At 34.6% G+C, this 16,093-nt stretch overlaps 1 protein-coding gene across 5 annotated transcripts in view; it reads left to right on the forward strand.

Moving 5' to 3' along the window:
* Window positions 1-16,093, forward strand: part of ANKHD1 (ankyrin repeat and KH domain containing 1) — a 131,134-nt gene that overhangs the window by 59,428 nt on the left and 55,613 nt on the right. For 2 of the 5 annotated variants that reach the window (XM_053221918.1, XM_027076536.2), the window contains exons 10-11: window positions 5,111-5,220; window positions 15,758-15,814. In XM_053221918.1, coding sequence (XP_053077893.1) covers window positions 5,111-5,220; window positions 15,758-15,814 — 167 coding nt within the window. Of the gene's footprint in view, window positions 1-5,110; window positions 5,221-15,757; window positions 15,997-16,093 lie in introns of those variants that run through there. The other 3 variants (XM_027076537.2, XM_027076538.2, XM_027076539.2) reach the window with 2 other exon arrangements.

The raw sequence follows: 16,093 nt of genomic DNA on the forward strand, positions 1-16,093 counted from the left end.
TTATTATATTATTATTTTTAAAGTTTGTCTATCTTGAGAAAGAGAGAGAGAGAGAGAGAGAACGTGAGCACAAATGGGAGGAGGGGCAGAGAGAGGAGAGAAGGAATCCCAAGGAGGCTTTGCACTGTCAGCACAGAGCCCGACACCGGGCTCATTCTCAAGAACTGAGAGATCATGACCTGAGCCGAAACCAGTAGTCAGACGCATAACTGACTGAGCCACCTAGGTGCCCTGAAAAAAGGCATTTTTAATGTTTGTTTGTTTGTTTATTTATTTTACTTTATTTTTTTTTTAATGTTTATTTATTTTTGAGACAGAGAGAGACAGCATGAACGGGGGAGGGGCAGAGAGAGAGAGAGACACAGAATCCGAAGCAGGCTCCAGGCTCTGAGCTGTCAGCCCAGAGCCCGACGCAGGGCTTGAACTCACGGACCGCGAGATCGTGACCTGAGCTGAAGTCGGACGCTTAACCGACTGAGCCACCCAGGCGCCCCAATGTTTATTTATTTTTGAGAGGGGGAAGGGAGGAGCAGAGAGAGGGAGACACAGAATCTGAAGCACGCTCCAGGCTCTGAACTGTCAGCATAGAGCCTAACATAGAGCTCAACCTCAGGAACTGCAAGATCATGACCTGAGCTGAAGTCAGATGCTTAACCGACTAAGCCACCCAGGTGCCCCCAAAATGTCATTTTAAAAACGTTTTCTTATTGTTATTAATGTTTGTTTAGTGACCATAGGCTTCTCATTGACCTTCTCTTTCCATTGAATGGTTTGAGGCTTCTTTCTGCAAGGGAAAAGTTAGCTTCTCCGAGTCTCTGTTGGAGAGATGGAGGTGGAGCTGACATTATAAGAGGTTATAATTTGATACTTTTTTAAAAATATGTTTATTTTTGAAAGACACGGAGAGCGTGTGCACATGCGCCCAAGTAGGGGTGGGGCAGAGAGAGGAGGACAGAGGATCCGAAGCAGGCTCTGGGCTGATAGCAGAGAGCATGATGCTGGGCTCAAACTCATGAACCCTGAGATCATGACCTGAGCTAAAGTGAGATGTTTAAGTGACTGACTATAATTTGCTACTTAAAAAAAAGTTTTTTTTAATGTTTTTATTTATTTTTGAGAGACAGAGAGACAGAGTATGAGTGGGGGAGGGGCAGAGAGAGAGGGAGATAGAGAATCTGAAGCAGGCTCCAGGCTGTCAGCACAGAGCCCACATTCACAGACCTCGAGATCATGACCTGAGCTGAAGTCGGGAACCGACTGAGCTACTACCCAGGCACCCCTATAATTTGATACTTTTAAGCCTATTGATTTCTTGACATTTCTAAGTCTTCTTAAAAGAAAAAAAAAAAAGAACTAGTGGGAATTTAATTTTTGGCAGAAGTACTTAGTTTTAAAATAATTTGTGGTTAGGGGTGCCTGGGTGGCTCAGTCAGTTGAGCATCTGACTTTGGCTCAGGTCATAATCTCGGGGTCCATGGGTTCTTGCCCCGCCTTGGGCTCTGTGCTGACAACGTGAAGCCTGGAGCCTCCTTCAAGTTCTGTGTCTGCCTCTTTCTCTCTCTCTCTCTCTCTCTCTCTCTCTCTCAAAAATGAATAAACTTTAAATAAATTTTTTAATAAAAAATAAAAAAAATTTTGTGTTTTATACATTGTTGAGCATTAGTAAGAGATAAGTAGTTTTGAACAAAATATTTGTAGTTTATAGAGCAAAATAAGAATATACCAGAAAAAAAATTGATACTGATAGATATATACCTTTATATATTCTTTAGAAAATTTTTCTTTTTTATCCATGTCTGATATATTCTTTAAAACTTGATATATTAAAGAAATTAATATGTAAAGGAAAATAAAATATATGGCAAAATTTTATTCATCCTTATTACTTTATTCATCCTTTCACTGTTAACATTAATTTCATTACAGCTCAGCTGCAATTTTTTTTAATTATTACTGAAATAATTTCTTAGCGTTGTTAATGGGTCAGATGATTGTTTAGATTTTGACCAAAAGTACAAACCAATCATACCTAAAAGCTGAATTCTTCTTGCACTCAAATGTTATTAATCACTGAAGTTATTGTATGCATTAATCAGTCATTATACCTCCACCATTTTCAGTAACTGTCTGTGTCCCCTGTAGGAGTCCTTACCAGTGGTTACCTTTCTATGGTCTTCCCATGTCCCTCTAAGTAAAGTCTTGCTGTTTTGAGAGGCTTTTAAAAGAAGGCATAAATGTTTACTAAGAAGTTATTGAACACCAAACATTCTGCTCAGTTCTCATGTGATCTCTATTAATTACCATTGGTCCTGGTATAGTAAGAAATATTAAACACATTCTTATGGATATGGAAACAGTGCTCAATCATGTTACCCTAAGGTAACTAACCTAGTAAGTGACAGACAATATTTAAACTTAGAACTCCTGACATTGTTTTTTCTATTGTACCACCATGGAGTCTCATATTTAGCTACTTATGGTAATTTGAAGTATGTAGTTTCCAGAACTATCTCAGGGTTTGAGAATCAATTTTTTACATGATCACTATTTAAAAAAATTATTTTTCCATATTAGAGTGTGCTTAACTTACATGAAGTTCTTTTTAGAGTGTAGCACTAAAAAAACACCCAACAGATATTTTAATACATTGCCTATACCATTTTAAAAAATTCAAGAACCTTTTTTTTTTAAGAACTTTTTTGTTATGGCATTTTTTCAAACACAGAAAATAGTATAATGAACCCTTAGAGCCTATCACCCAGCTTTACCAATTTTTAATTTATGGCCCGTCTCATTTCATCTATACTTTCTCCATATCCCCCATTTATTTTTATAATATTGGTTTTTATTGAGCTATAACTGATATATAACATTAGTTTCAAGTATACAACCGAATGAGTTGATATTTGTATATATTGTGAAACGATTACCACACTAAGTCTAGTTAACATCTGTCACCATATATACTTACAGAAACATTTTTATTTTCATTTTTATTTTAAGTTTATTTATTTTAAGAGAGAGATAGAATATGTACACAAGCAGCAGAGGGCCAGAGAGAAAGGGAGAGAAAGAATCCTAAGTATCCTCTATGCTGTCAATGCAGACTCTGACACCAGCTTGGCTCCCTCCCAGGATGGTGAGATCATGACCTGAGCTTAACCGACTGAGCCCCACCCAGGCACCCCCTACCTAAAATTTTTAAATAATAATTCCTTAGTATCATTAAATGTCTAAGCAGTTTCACATTTTTCTTACAAATGTGAGTGTGTATGTTTAATGGCTTTTTTGAATTAAGATTCAAGTAAAATTTATACAACTGTTGATCAGTATGTCTCTTAAGTTTCTTTTGTCTATGGGCTCCCCTTCCAGGCTTCTCTTCCATCTTTCTATTTCCTTGCAAGTTTTGATTGAAGAAATGGAATGTTAATCCTTTAGGCTTCCCACAGTATGGGTTTTGCTAATTGTATCTCCATGATTTTATTTTACTTGTTTTTCTGTCTCTTGGGTTTCCTTCAAAGTAGTAGTTAGATCTAGAAAAAATTTGGGTATGACATGTTTGTTTGTTTTACTAGACTACTTCATAGGTAGTATTTGTATACTTTCTTCAGACGGTAGTAAATGTGTGATTATCTCTTTTTGTGATATTGTTAGCCATAAATGATCACTGCTTATATCCATTAATTCGTTAGGAGTTACAAAGTGGTGATGTTCTCACTTCTTTTATTCCTTACTTGTTTAATAGCTGGAATATGTCCATAAACAGAAACTTCCCTTCATCACCTATCTGGTTACCCTTAGGTATAAATCATATGAAAACAACAGTTTAATCTTTTCCCCTTTTATTTACCAGTTTCCAAAATAATGAGGTGATCCCCTAGCATCCTTCATTGGTGACCAATGAAGTGGTTTTTTGTTTTTTATTTGAACATCATTTGAACTTTCGAGTTTAAACATATATGATGGATTGTACTGCATCACAGTCCTTATTCTTTTAGAAGCAAAAACTGTGGAAAGGTGAGACCATTTGATAAATTTTGGTCAATAAGGTTAGGTCCTAAATCCTTTTGATGTGACCTCGCTATATAGTCTCTGATAGTTTCCTTGCTTTCTGCTATGGTGAGGTATTTCAGACACATCTCAGTACAGATTCTGCCCTAGTCTTGGTACCAATCATTTTTCTAAAAAGCCCTAATTCCATTTTGTAGGAAATAGTAGGTAGCAGAGACCACACTGTAAGCTAGAGACTGTTTCTGTTTGGTCTGTCATTGTCTCTAGGACTTTGTGGTTTGTCAGAGTTAGGAAATATTTATTTTTCTTACGGATAAATTGAACTCTTAAACAGTTCATGTCAGTGCTTGCAGCTCAGAACCATAGAGTTTTTACTTAACCTCAATAATCTTCGATCTTTGTTTTCTTTCAACCGTGCCAAAATCTCACTCCTCACCAAAGGATTGCTCATTTGATTTTACCGTAATATCCACAGAACTATTTCAGAGTACAAACCAACACTACCACCAATATGATTTCTGAAAACTGATATTTTTTGGTTTTCCAGTTCTTCTCTCCTCTCCCCTCCACTTGGAGTGTATCTTACTGGGGACATATAGGGGAATTACTGTGTTTTAAAATAATTTGCTTTATGTGCTTCAGCAGCACATAAACTAATATTAAAATAATTTGATTTAGTCCCTTTCTGTATGCTTAAAGGCATTTTTACAAAGCAGATTGAAAAGAAAATTAAGGTGCGCCTGGGTGGCTCAGTTAAGCTTCTGAATTTGGCTCATGTCATGATCTCACAGCTTGTGAGTTTGAGACCTGCGTGGGGTTCTGTGCTGACAGCTCTGAGCCTGGAGCCTGTTTCAGATTCTGCCCCTCTCCCGCACTCACACTTGTGTTCTCTCTCTCTCTCTCTCTCTCTCTCTCTCTCTCTCTCTCTCTCAAAAATAAACATTAAAAAATACGTTAAAAAAAAGAAAATTAGGATACTTAAAATACTTTCTAATATTTTCATATTTTGAATTCATCAATTTCACGAAATTATAAAACTTAACCATTTAATATAATTTTACAGTTTATGATGTAAACGTTTGGTTTTTTTGCTTGCTAGGTGCTAATGTTCATGCTACAACAGCAACAGGAGACACAGCCTTAACCTATGCTTGTGAAAATGGACATACGGATGTTGCAGATGTTTTACTTCAAGCAGGCGCTGACTTAGTAAGATACAATTTTTAAATTTCTTTTGTGACTGTTGATGCTACATCTATTTTTAACATTTAGAAAACACGAGTAAAAGAAATCAATAGTTTGCATACTTTGTAGAAAAAGTTTTGCTATTTGTTGCATTTATTAAATATATTTGAAAGTACTTAGTTTTTAATAGGTCATTTTGTTTCCTGGGTAAAACTATTAGTTGGTTTCTTCCACTTACTCCAATCTCATTTGCATTCCCGAACTTTTTAAACGGCTCTTTATTAGACATATCATAAATTCAGCGATATGTTTACAGAATAGAATAACCTATCAAATCACTTTGAGTGATTTCTTTTGTTTCTTTAATTAGTTTGACATATAAAAACAAAGCTACTATCCTCTTCCTAACAACATTAGTATAGTATTCTATTCTTTTTTGTTCTTTTAGTATTTTCTATTTTGGTTTTTCAAAATTTCAAATTAGATGGCAACTTCATTTGTGCAATAATTGTTGCAAATATGGAAAATTATACATAATTTTTCACTTTAAAGATGACTGCTTCTTCCTGAAATGTATGCTTTGACTAATTTTCATTTTGTGAGGGTACTTTAAACTGCTTTCTAGAGTTTCTCCCTGAATTACCTTTTTTTTTTTTTTTAAGTTTATTTATTTTGAGAGCGAGTGTGCACATGCGTCTGCATCAATTGGGGAGAGGCAGAGAGAGAGGGAGAGAGAGAATTCCGAATAGGCTGTGCGCTATTTGCGCAGAGCTTGACTGTGGGCCTTGATCTCCCGAATCCAATCATGGGATCATGATGTGAGCTGAAATCAAGAGTCAGATGCTTAACCAACTGTGCCACCCAGACACCCCTCCCTGTATTTCCTTATATATTTCTTAAAAGTCTATGTGTGATATGCACAGCTATGAGTGTTTAGAGAATTTATATATTAAAGTTATTTTGGAAAAACTATGCAAATATTGCCTTTTAAACCATTTCTAATAATAGACATTCCCACATAGATACCTGAGAACATTGTTGGAAAATAATTATGGGTTAACATAAATGCATAGTATGATTGTCCTATTTATTATCATTTCTACTAATACTAAATATTATACTGATAACACTAGTATTCATTCTCAGTAATCAGGATCTGCCCCATCAGTTAGAATTTCTGAGAGGTGTACCTTTTTTGCTTGAAAATTATGCAGAATGATATGTTAAGTAGATCTTAATATTCTGCCCTCTTTCTATATCTTTTTCCTTTTTTACACTTGCTTTGGGTCATCCATAAAAATTAGAAATTGAAGTATTTCATCATTTGAAATAAAGAAATAGGATACAGTATAAAAGCTATATGCAAAGTTTAATACTTTTATCCTCTGAATTCTCTCTTCCTTCCATTTTTCTATAGCAGTCATTTTCTTAATCTGTTTATTGAGAATTATTATGGAAATGTTAAACAGTAAAAAGAGGTAATGTCTGTTAAATAGAATCTAATATATAGCAAAATTTACAGGATTTTAACTGAGTTAAAAATCTGGTATGAAATATTTTTAAATGTTTTACTTTTACAATCTTCTGTAATTACATAAATAGGGTGTGATTAGAATTCCTCAGGACAATTACATTAAGTGAGCAGATAGAAAGATTTGAATTTATCATACCTGTACATTCAAACTGTAAGAATAAGAAGTGGCTCAGATAAACATATATATATATATATCTTAATTAAGTAGAAAGGTAATACTGTTATTCTAATATAACTTTATTTTTCTATTTTGCAGTCTGTCTTTGCATTTATATTTATGTGTAATTATAACCATAGTGTAATATAGTTCTCTATTTTTTCCACTGTGCATTCTATCATAATCTTTTCCATATTGCTACATAGTCTCTATATTTATAACTCTTCTGTTAAGTTAATGACCCATAATATTCACTTATTAAATTGAACTTTTGACTTGCTTTTCATTTTTCACTATTATAAATACTGTTAAGATTTAATACCTACATGTGCATAACTTTTTTTCTTTTGAATAATTTCATATATTGATTTTAACTTTAAAAATACATTGCCCATTCCATGGTTTTGCTGTCTGTGGAAAGACATTTTAATGTTAATACCAGTTCTTTTCTTGGTTAATAAGAAGCAGTACTTGTTCTTTATATAAAATACGGCAAGTATGGGAAAGTATAGTAAATTTGCTAATTAAAACCTATAAGTAAATTGTGATTTCAGGCCTTACTATATAAGCCAGAGTGGGGGAAACAGGACATAATCAAAAATAAGTGAGTAAAGCAGGCAGATCAGTGCGAATCCTGAGGAAAAGTGACTGATGATTTTTACTAGCTGAACCTTGCAAGGCAGTAGTTTCTCTCTTGTCCTCCCTTCTTTGCTGCCACCTCCTAGCATGTGTTTTGGACTGTACTGATTTCCTCCATTGGCTTGCAGACGGAAGACTTTGCACTCCCCTTCTATCCTGGCATCACATAATTGTGTTCCTGATACCTAGATTTGCTAGTTGTTTAAGTTAAATGAATATTTTGGTGTGTGGGGGCTGGCTGAGAACCTTCATTTGGGGGCAACTATTTTTACCTTCAGTTTTAAATAAAGATATACAAGTCAACCTTTGGAACACAGTTTGAACAAACCCCTATGCTTTGTTAGATTTTGGAGCCTAACTTTTGCCACGGTTTAAGGTTTTGATATTACAGTTTTTAAAGAAGAGCTTAAAAGCTACTGTTTTCCATTCATTAAAATATCTTGTACCAGAATCAGTTAGCATATTAATTTTGGTTTTATAAAAATGTAATGCAACAATTTGGTTTTCTTATATTGTAGCCTGAGATGAAACTGAAAAGTTTTTAGGGCTTTTTATCCTAAATGTATAGTAGATATAATTGAGGGCTTAATGTTAAAGGAAATCTAGAAATTTTCTTATTTACTGCTTTAAAAACATTCTCAGCCAGACCTGATGGCATACTTGAGCATTTTCAGGTAGATCCTCCAAAATATGTGCATGTTCTAATTTGAAACTTAGTTATTTGAAACATCACTTTTCCTAGTTTAAGAAAATATTTTAAATTAAACATATTTATGGGTATTTCTAGTAAAAAGGACATTTAATATTTCATCATATTCATCCATATCAATTTGTGGATTGGTATGTAGCTTGTCTAGCTTTTTCATAATTGAATACGTTTGAATAATCTATTTAAAACCTAGACTTTTTATTATCCTTAAATAGGCCACTTAAAATGTTCTTTTTGAAAATCAAAAATTAAATGAAAAATCATCCATTGATTCCAGAATTTTTTGAAAATTCTTCCTGTTTAACAAGGAGAATCATTTTAACTACTCTAAAAGTAGAGAAATCTCTGAGCAGATCATCTAATCCATATCTTCCTGGTGTTTGTGTTTCTTATTACCACAGTAATGGGAATAATTGTATATTGAAATATACAATGTTTTCTTTTTCTGCATACCATCTTTGTTTATTGGGCCCATGTTTGTGTTTAGTATTTGATGTGATTACAGGTATATGATGTAAACCCATTGTAAGAAAGTTTATATTAAAACACATTAGCATTACTTAAAATTTAAAAGAAATATTTTTTTAAAAACTGCCCTTGGAAACTACTTAATCTTGTTTCTCTGAAAAGAAATTTTTATATTATTCATGTCCTGGCACATTTATTACCTAACTCTTTGATCAGAAATTACTAACAACACCATTTAATAACTGAAATTGACTAACTCCTCTAGTCTTTTTGACACTGCTCTGGTATCCTACATTATTACTCTAGGCCATTCTCCCCGACTACTGGTCGTTAGACCAGAAGGCAGAGTTTTAGTATTTCATACTTGTTCTCATCTCTGTAGCTATCCAGCTTCAGCTAAAGCACTTATGGCTTTATTTGTTTTACCACAGTCTTCCCATTACTATTACTTTTCATGTTTAAGGTGGAGAATTTGCGCTGTTAACTATGCAATAGTATAATTTGATTATAAAACTCTGCTTCTTTTTTTTCCTCTTGGCTTGCTTTTAATTTTGACTTTGTGTTAGCTAATATGTCAGAGGTGTTTTGATTTGGCGTTTATGTTTTCAAACCGTTTGTGAAGATGATAGAATCTTTTTCTTTTCATCATGACATGTTCATTTCAGTATTAAAACTTTGACACATTTGTAAGATATAAGTTGTAATTGTCATCTGTAGAATTTCCTTCACGTGTATCTGCCACCAAGGCCAACTTTGGAATGGGAAAAAGAGTGATATATAAATCAGGTAAATAAGTATTTCTTTCTTGTCTCCAGCTCCTTGGCCTTTCATTTCTAGAAGAGTTATATCGTAGTATAACTGATCAGTAAGTTCTGAACTCAAGGAGTACTTCCTATAATAAACAACTAATACAGCTAATAGGAACTGTAAGTACATTCTAGTTATGTTCATATAAAGAGATTTAGTGACCCAACTTAGCATTTTATAGGCCAGCATTGCTATTCAAAAGTAGAACTTACTCTAGGAAGAAGTACCTATGGAAGGCATCCTATAATCCTGTATCTGACTGGAGGTCTAATGAGTAACAAAGTCTACTCTTAGTTGTTTAAAAAGAACTATGCTATGGAACATTAGAGAGTGCATATAAGTTTTCATTATAGCCATCAAGTCACTGATACAATAAGCAAACACTTGCCTCAATCTTCTCGTTTGTAAAATGAAATTTAGTATTATTTTCTGAACTCTTGTACCAAGTCATGTAAATATTCTTTCTTTGGCTCTGCTGGGTGTCCTTGGGCAAATCACTTAAATTCTCTAGGTTTCTTTGTTTCTCTTCCTCTTCCTCTTCCTCTTCCTCCTCCTCCTCCTCCTCCTCCTCCTCCTCCTCCTCCTCCTCCTCCTCCTATTCTTCCTTTTCCTTTTTTTATTAGGGGTGTAGACCAGATGATCTTTAACAACCTGGCTTAAGAAATCTAATTTTCTGGGGCACCTGGGTGGGTCAGTTGGGTAAGCAGCTGACTTGGGCTCAGGTCGTGATCTCACAGTTGTGAGTTTGAGCCCTGCATTGGGCCCTCTGCTGTTAACACAGAGCCTGCTTCAGATCCTCTGTCTCCCTCTCTCTCTTCCCTTTCCCTCCACTCACTCTCCCTCAAAAATAAATAAACATTAATTTTGTGATTTCTGAAGAGCAAGTGAACTACCTATTTGGAGGAATTAGATGGACTAGATGATCTTCAGTGGTTTGTTAGTCCAAGAATGTATAAAGTGCTATGAAATCCTTAAAGAAAATGAATTTTTTTGAGTTTATTTATTTTGAGAGTAAAAGAGAGAGGGCGCATGTGCATGTAAGCCGGGGAGGAGCAGAGAGAGAAAGAGGGAGAGAATTCTCCACAGTCTCTGCATTGTCACTGCGGAGCCTGATGTGGGGCTCGAACCCACAAACCGTGAGGTCATGACCTAAGCCAAAGTTGAAGCTTAACCAACTGAGCCACCCAGATGCCCCAAAGAAAATGAATTTTCAAGATTATAAACCATCACTGGTAATGGTGATAAGTGTTATATAAATTATTCTCTCTCTTAAAATATTTATATATATTAGATGTATCTTGAATTACCTTCAACATTATTTTTGTTGTTAATTTTAATTAATAGCAGATTTAACTTGTCATAACATATTGTATAGATTATCTTACTAGATAAAAGCTATTAATCCCTAAAATACACAATTAACTTAGACTATGCCAATAAAGCAAAATCTGGCATTATAATGATAAATCATTATATCTTTGACCCTAAGTCTTTTATCAATATTTTATCCTAAAAGCTGTTAAAGAAATAGGAAGAATTTCCTTGACGTGGATTTTTGTTTTAAGTAAGCTATTTGCTCAAGAATAGAAGTCTTTCCAGTTATCTTTGGAATTATTCAATTATAAATACTTTTTTTTCTTACAGTTGACGTTTATTTCAACGTGTTTTTTGGGTTTTTTTTTTGTTTTGTGTTGTTTTGTTTTTTTTGGGACAGAGAGAGACAGAGCATGAACGGGGGAGGGGCAGAGAGAGAGGGAGACACAGAATCGGAAACAGGCTCCAGGCTCCGAGCCATCCGCCCAGAGCCTGATGCGGGGCTCGAACTCACGGACCGCGAGATCGTGACCTGGCTGAAGTCGGACGCTTAACCGACTGCGCCACCCAGGCGCCCCTACAGTTGACGTTTATTTCAAATAGCAAGATAAACTTGTGTTACATCTTCTCATCTTATATACCTTAAAACTTTTCAAAATGTCCTCTGCATAGGATTCTTTTTTACAGCTTTGGCTTTCAAGTATATGTAGACATTGTTCAATGAGAGACAGGATTTAGAATGCCATTTTACTTTAAGATATTTGCCACCTTGAAGATAAGGGATGGAAGGAAAGGATACCAAGGACATGAGATAGAACATGGTTTTTTTGTTATGCTCACAATGAATCTGTTTTAGAAGAAATAAATAAATAGAACCAACCTAAAGAAGTCTGGTAGGTACACAGCCTTGCTAATTATGATATCTCTGCTGTACTGAGGAGTAGTTGGTCCTGGGCCAATCAGTTATTTTCCTCATTATTGTGGCTAAATTATTGTATAACTAAAGTTTATAATTGAAAAATTTGTTTCTTAGTTTTAAAGAGGTGATTTCTTTATAGGGTTCAAAATTCACAAAATATAAAAGTGTCCCATAGGCACTTAGTTTCCATTGACAATCAATACTGTTCATTTCCTGTATCCTTCCAGAGATATTTTATGTGTGTATGATGAAAAGTCACATATGTTGACGGAAATAGTCATCACTGTTCAATGCTTTGTATAAATTCCTTATTGAGATAGAATTTTGTTTTTTTTTATAAATTAAAAAAAAATTTTTTAATGTTTATTTTTGAGAGAGAGAGAGAGAGAAGACAGAGCATGAGTAGGGGAGAGGCAGAGAGAGAGAAAGACACAGAATCAGAAGCAGACTCCAGGCTCTGAACTTTCAGGACAGAGCCTGATGCGGGACTTGAAGTCATGAACTGTGAGATCGTGACCTGAATCAAAGTTCGATGCTTAACTGACTGAGCCACCCATGCACCATTGTTTTTTATTACATTGATTTTCTCTGTAGTTTTGACCATAGCTTTTAAGGGTTTTTAATATATTAATAAAAATTGAAGCCCTTTTGCACTGATGAGGAAATTCGGCACTTTGAATATGTCATAATGGTCTATCACTAATTTTCATCCCTAACCATGAAGTAGGCTGTCTGACTCTTTTTGCTTTCCTTGGATTGTATTTTACCAGCCAAAGAATCTTTTTCAAGCATTTTTTTAGAATAGTTGAAACTGAGTGTTTTGAACATAGATATGTTAACACTCTCCAGTTCTCAATCTCTTTGAAATGAGATTTGATATGGAGTTCGTCAAAAGAAAAAGTTTTGAAGGATTAATTTGTTACCTATATTAAATATGAATAGAAATGTGAACCAGTTCCTCTTTCATAATTTTTTTTTTATTTAAGCAGTATGTTGTGTGTCCTTCTAGACATTTCTATACCCTCCAAGCATATATAGAGTCCACGTATGTGAGCTATAGGTCTTTTTTTATATGAACAGATTTGTTATCACATAGACTGTTCTGTAACTTTTTTCTTAAAATATTTTTCTCTGGTGGTTCCTACAGATTTCTCATTCTTTTTCACAGATACCCAGTGTTCTATATAATTTATCGACCATGTATTTATTCATAAACTTCTGGGTTATTACAGTTTTTTAATTATTGTAAGTAGTGCTACACTAAATACTGTTAAACATATTTACGTATCTTTGCTGCTTTTGTGAATGTATATATAGGGATAAATCCCTAGAAATGAAATTACTAGTTATCAGAGGGTCCACATCTAAGATTTTGATAGCTGCTGCCAAATTGTTAAAAAATGTTGAACCAGTCTATATTTCTGTTAACAGTTGAAATCTGATTCTCCACATTCTTATAAACATGAATTCGAGTTCTTTGTTTCTTCCTTCCTTCTTTCCTTCCTTCCTTTCCTCCCTTTCTTCCCTTCCCCTTTTTTCCCTTCCCCTTTCTTTTCTTCTTCCCTTCCCCTTACTTTTCTTCTTCCCTTTTCTTTTCTTTCTTTCTTGCTTGCTTGCTTACTTGATGGTTTAATTTTCTAATCTCTGATCATAACCCCCATGTTTATTTTATCTAAAAAAATCTTTTTGTGTTCCAAGTAGCCCTATGAGCTGCTCATTAATTGCTCCCAAAGCTTTTGTGAACTGTTGAAGCCTGGTATAAAGTTACTTTCTGAAAAACTATTCAGACATCATTTACAAATGCAAATTTGGAAATAGTTTGTTAATTTCTTTAACAAAATGATTTTTTTAAAAACTCAAATATTCAGACAATATTGACTCCATTTTTCTTTTTTTTTTAAGTTTATATATTTATTTTGAGAAAGAGGAGAGAGAGAGAGAGAGAGATCAGGGCAGGTGCAGAGAGAGAGAGGGAGAGAGAATCCCATGCTATCAGCATGGAGCCTGACTTGGGGCTTGAACTCGTGAGCTGTGAAATCATGACCTGAGCTGAAATCAAGAGTCGGATGCTTAACTGACTGAGCCACCCAGGCACCACTTGACTCCATTCTAAAAGAGGAAAATAATGTATCTTCTACCATAGGATTTGCATGAGTTATTTTATTTTTGCATTGTCATAGTTTTATAACATTTATATTTACAATCCATTTTATGACCCAGTTTCTCATAGTTGTTTAACTTTAACTGTATGTTTAGAGGATTTAGTGTTTGCCTTACTACTTTTTCATAGCATGTAGCTTCTTAATTCCTGAGTTCCGAATCTTGACTCACCTTTTGGCTAGCTGATACTGGTACTTTGATTTGAAATTACTCTCTTCCCCCTCAAAAAAGGAGTTTACAGGTACTTGCATTTTTAAGACTACTGTATGTTGTATTTATAAATGAATGCAGCCATATAGCAAATTATTGAATTGCTTCTTTTTTCTCCTCAAAATTTTAAGCCCTCTATTCTCTCTTCTGGTACTGAATATTTCCAAAGCTTGCTAGAATATTCCCTATTATATGTAAGTAAACTTTCTTCTGCCTGGATTATCATAAGAGTCTTTCATTATACTTTTAAACCTCTGTGACTTCATCAGAATATGTCTTGGTGTTTATTATTTTATAGTAGTTTTTTCCTGGAAATTAGTGAGTGCTTTCTGTCTGAAGATTTTGGGTCATTCCCTCAGGTCTTCCCCTCTTCCCCCTCCTTCAGTTTTCTTCTGTTATATCCTTCTATGCTCCTTTTTCTATTCTGTTTTCTTCTGGGATATTTATTATTTGTATAATGGATCTTTCTTGTTCTTATTATCTTTGTGGCCAATTCATTTCTTTCTTCTTTTCTTTTGCATTGTTTCTTTCTTAAGCCCATCCTCCGGGTCACTTTTTTTCTTGTGCTTCTATGTGGTTTTCATGGTTTCATTATTTCATTATTACTTAGTTTCTTTGGTTCTTCCAACTTACTTTTAAATCTCTTGCTGCTGTATCATTTTATTCAAGTTTTTCAAGAGTTCAGGTTCTCTTTATTTGGAAGTATAGGGATTATTTGGCTAAAATTTTATTGTTTGCATTTTTGTGAGAATTTCTCAATAGGTTCTCTGTTGGATACTTTGTACTTATTATTTATATTTGAGTGAGGCTTGCTATTTGTTGAAAATCATATGACAGTGGGGGAGGGAGAGAAAGTGAGCCTTAAGAGTCAGCTTCTTCAAGTCCTGTAGTTGTCTCAGCATACTTTCTCACCACATCTCTACCATAGGAGCACACATCCCCTTAGGTGAGCCTACCACCCAAGTAAGAGGCAGAGGTGACTTAAGAAGTAAAGCTTTCTTTAGGCCATGTTTCTTTTATTTGGAGACTTAGTTAACCCTGGTTGTTGACTGCAAGGCTTATTACACTTTCTTCTGTTGTATCCCTGTCTTACCTTCAAGTACTTTCTCTCTGTCATGAGTCTAGATCGAGAGAAAATAGGTCTGTTCCATCTCTCAAGTCCTTTAGAGGTTCCTGTTTTAGTTGAAAAGTGTGAGCACCAAATGCATTTATAATTGGAGAGAAATCTATATAACTATTTAGTCATCTTCTAGTATTTTCCTTACTTTTTCTCCCAACTTTTGATATTCCCAAATCATTTGATTTAATTATTCTCCTTGGTTAGATACTAAGACACTGCTGTTGATTCTGTGGCTCTAGTTGTATTTGAGGACAAAGGCACGAGTTCAAGAAATTCAGCAGAATTGTATCTGCATGTGTTAAAGTTTATATTAAAGTTATTTTGTAGAGAACCGCATCATACCCTTAAAATAAAATCATAGTCGGCTTCTGAGATTATGGTCTCTATAGATGAGACTCCTTTTAGTTGAAGATCCTGAGTTTACAAAACCCAGCACCTGAAATACCAGTCACAAGGTCTTCATGGCCAAATGTGATTTTCATTTTTGGAATAAGATCCGTGAGTTCTTCTTTTTCCTTTCACAGGACAAGCAGGAGGACATGAAGACTATTTTGGAGGGCATAGATCCGGCCAAGCATCAGGTGAGGGAGGCCTTTGATGCTTGTAAGCTACTACATAAAGAATAGATGTTATAGGTAACCAGAACTCTGGATATCTGAATTCCAGCCAAGAAGTTCCAGGACCTTGCTGGGTGACAAAAGAAATCCTCTTCAATTGAAAAAGATTACGAAGTTCCAATAAAAAGAGTTTTATGTTACTAGTAGTTTGCTTCCTTAGTATTCTTTTTATGTGGTATTCCTAAGAAATCTTAGGTGAAAATAGATTTTCTTATTCAGATACTTCTTTTGCATTCTTCCTTA

This window comes from Acinonyx jubatus, chromosome A1 (genome assembly GCF_027475565.1).
Source record: "Acinonyx jubatus isolate Ajub_Pintada_27869175 chromosome A1, VMU_Ajub_asm_v1.0, whole genome shotgun sequence".
NCBI classification, from domain to species: Eukaryota; Metazoa; Chordata; class Mammalia; order Carnivora; family Felidae; genus Acinonyx; species Acinonyx jubatus.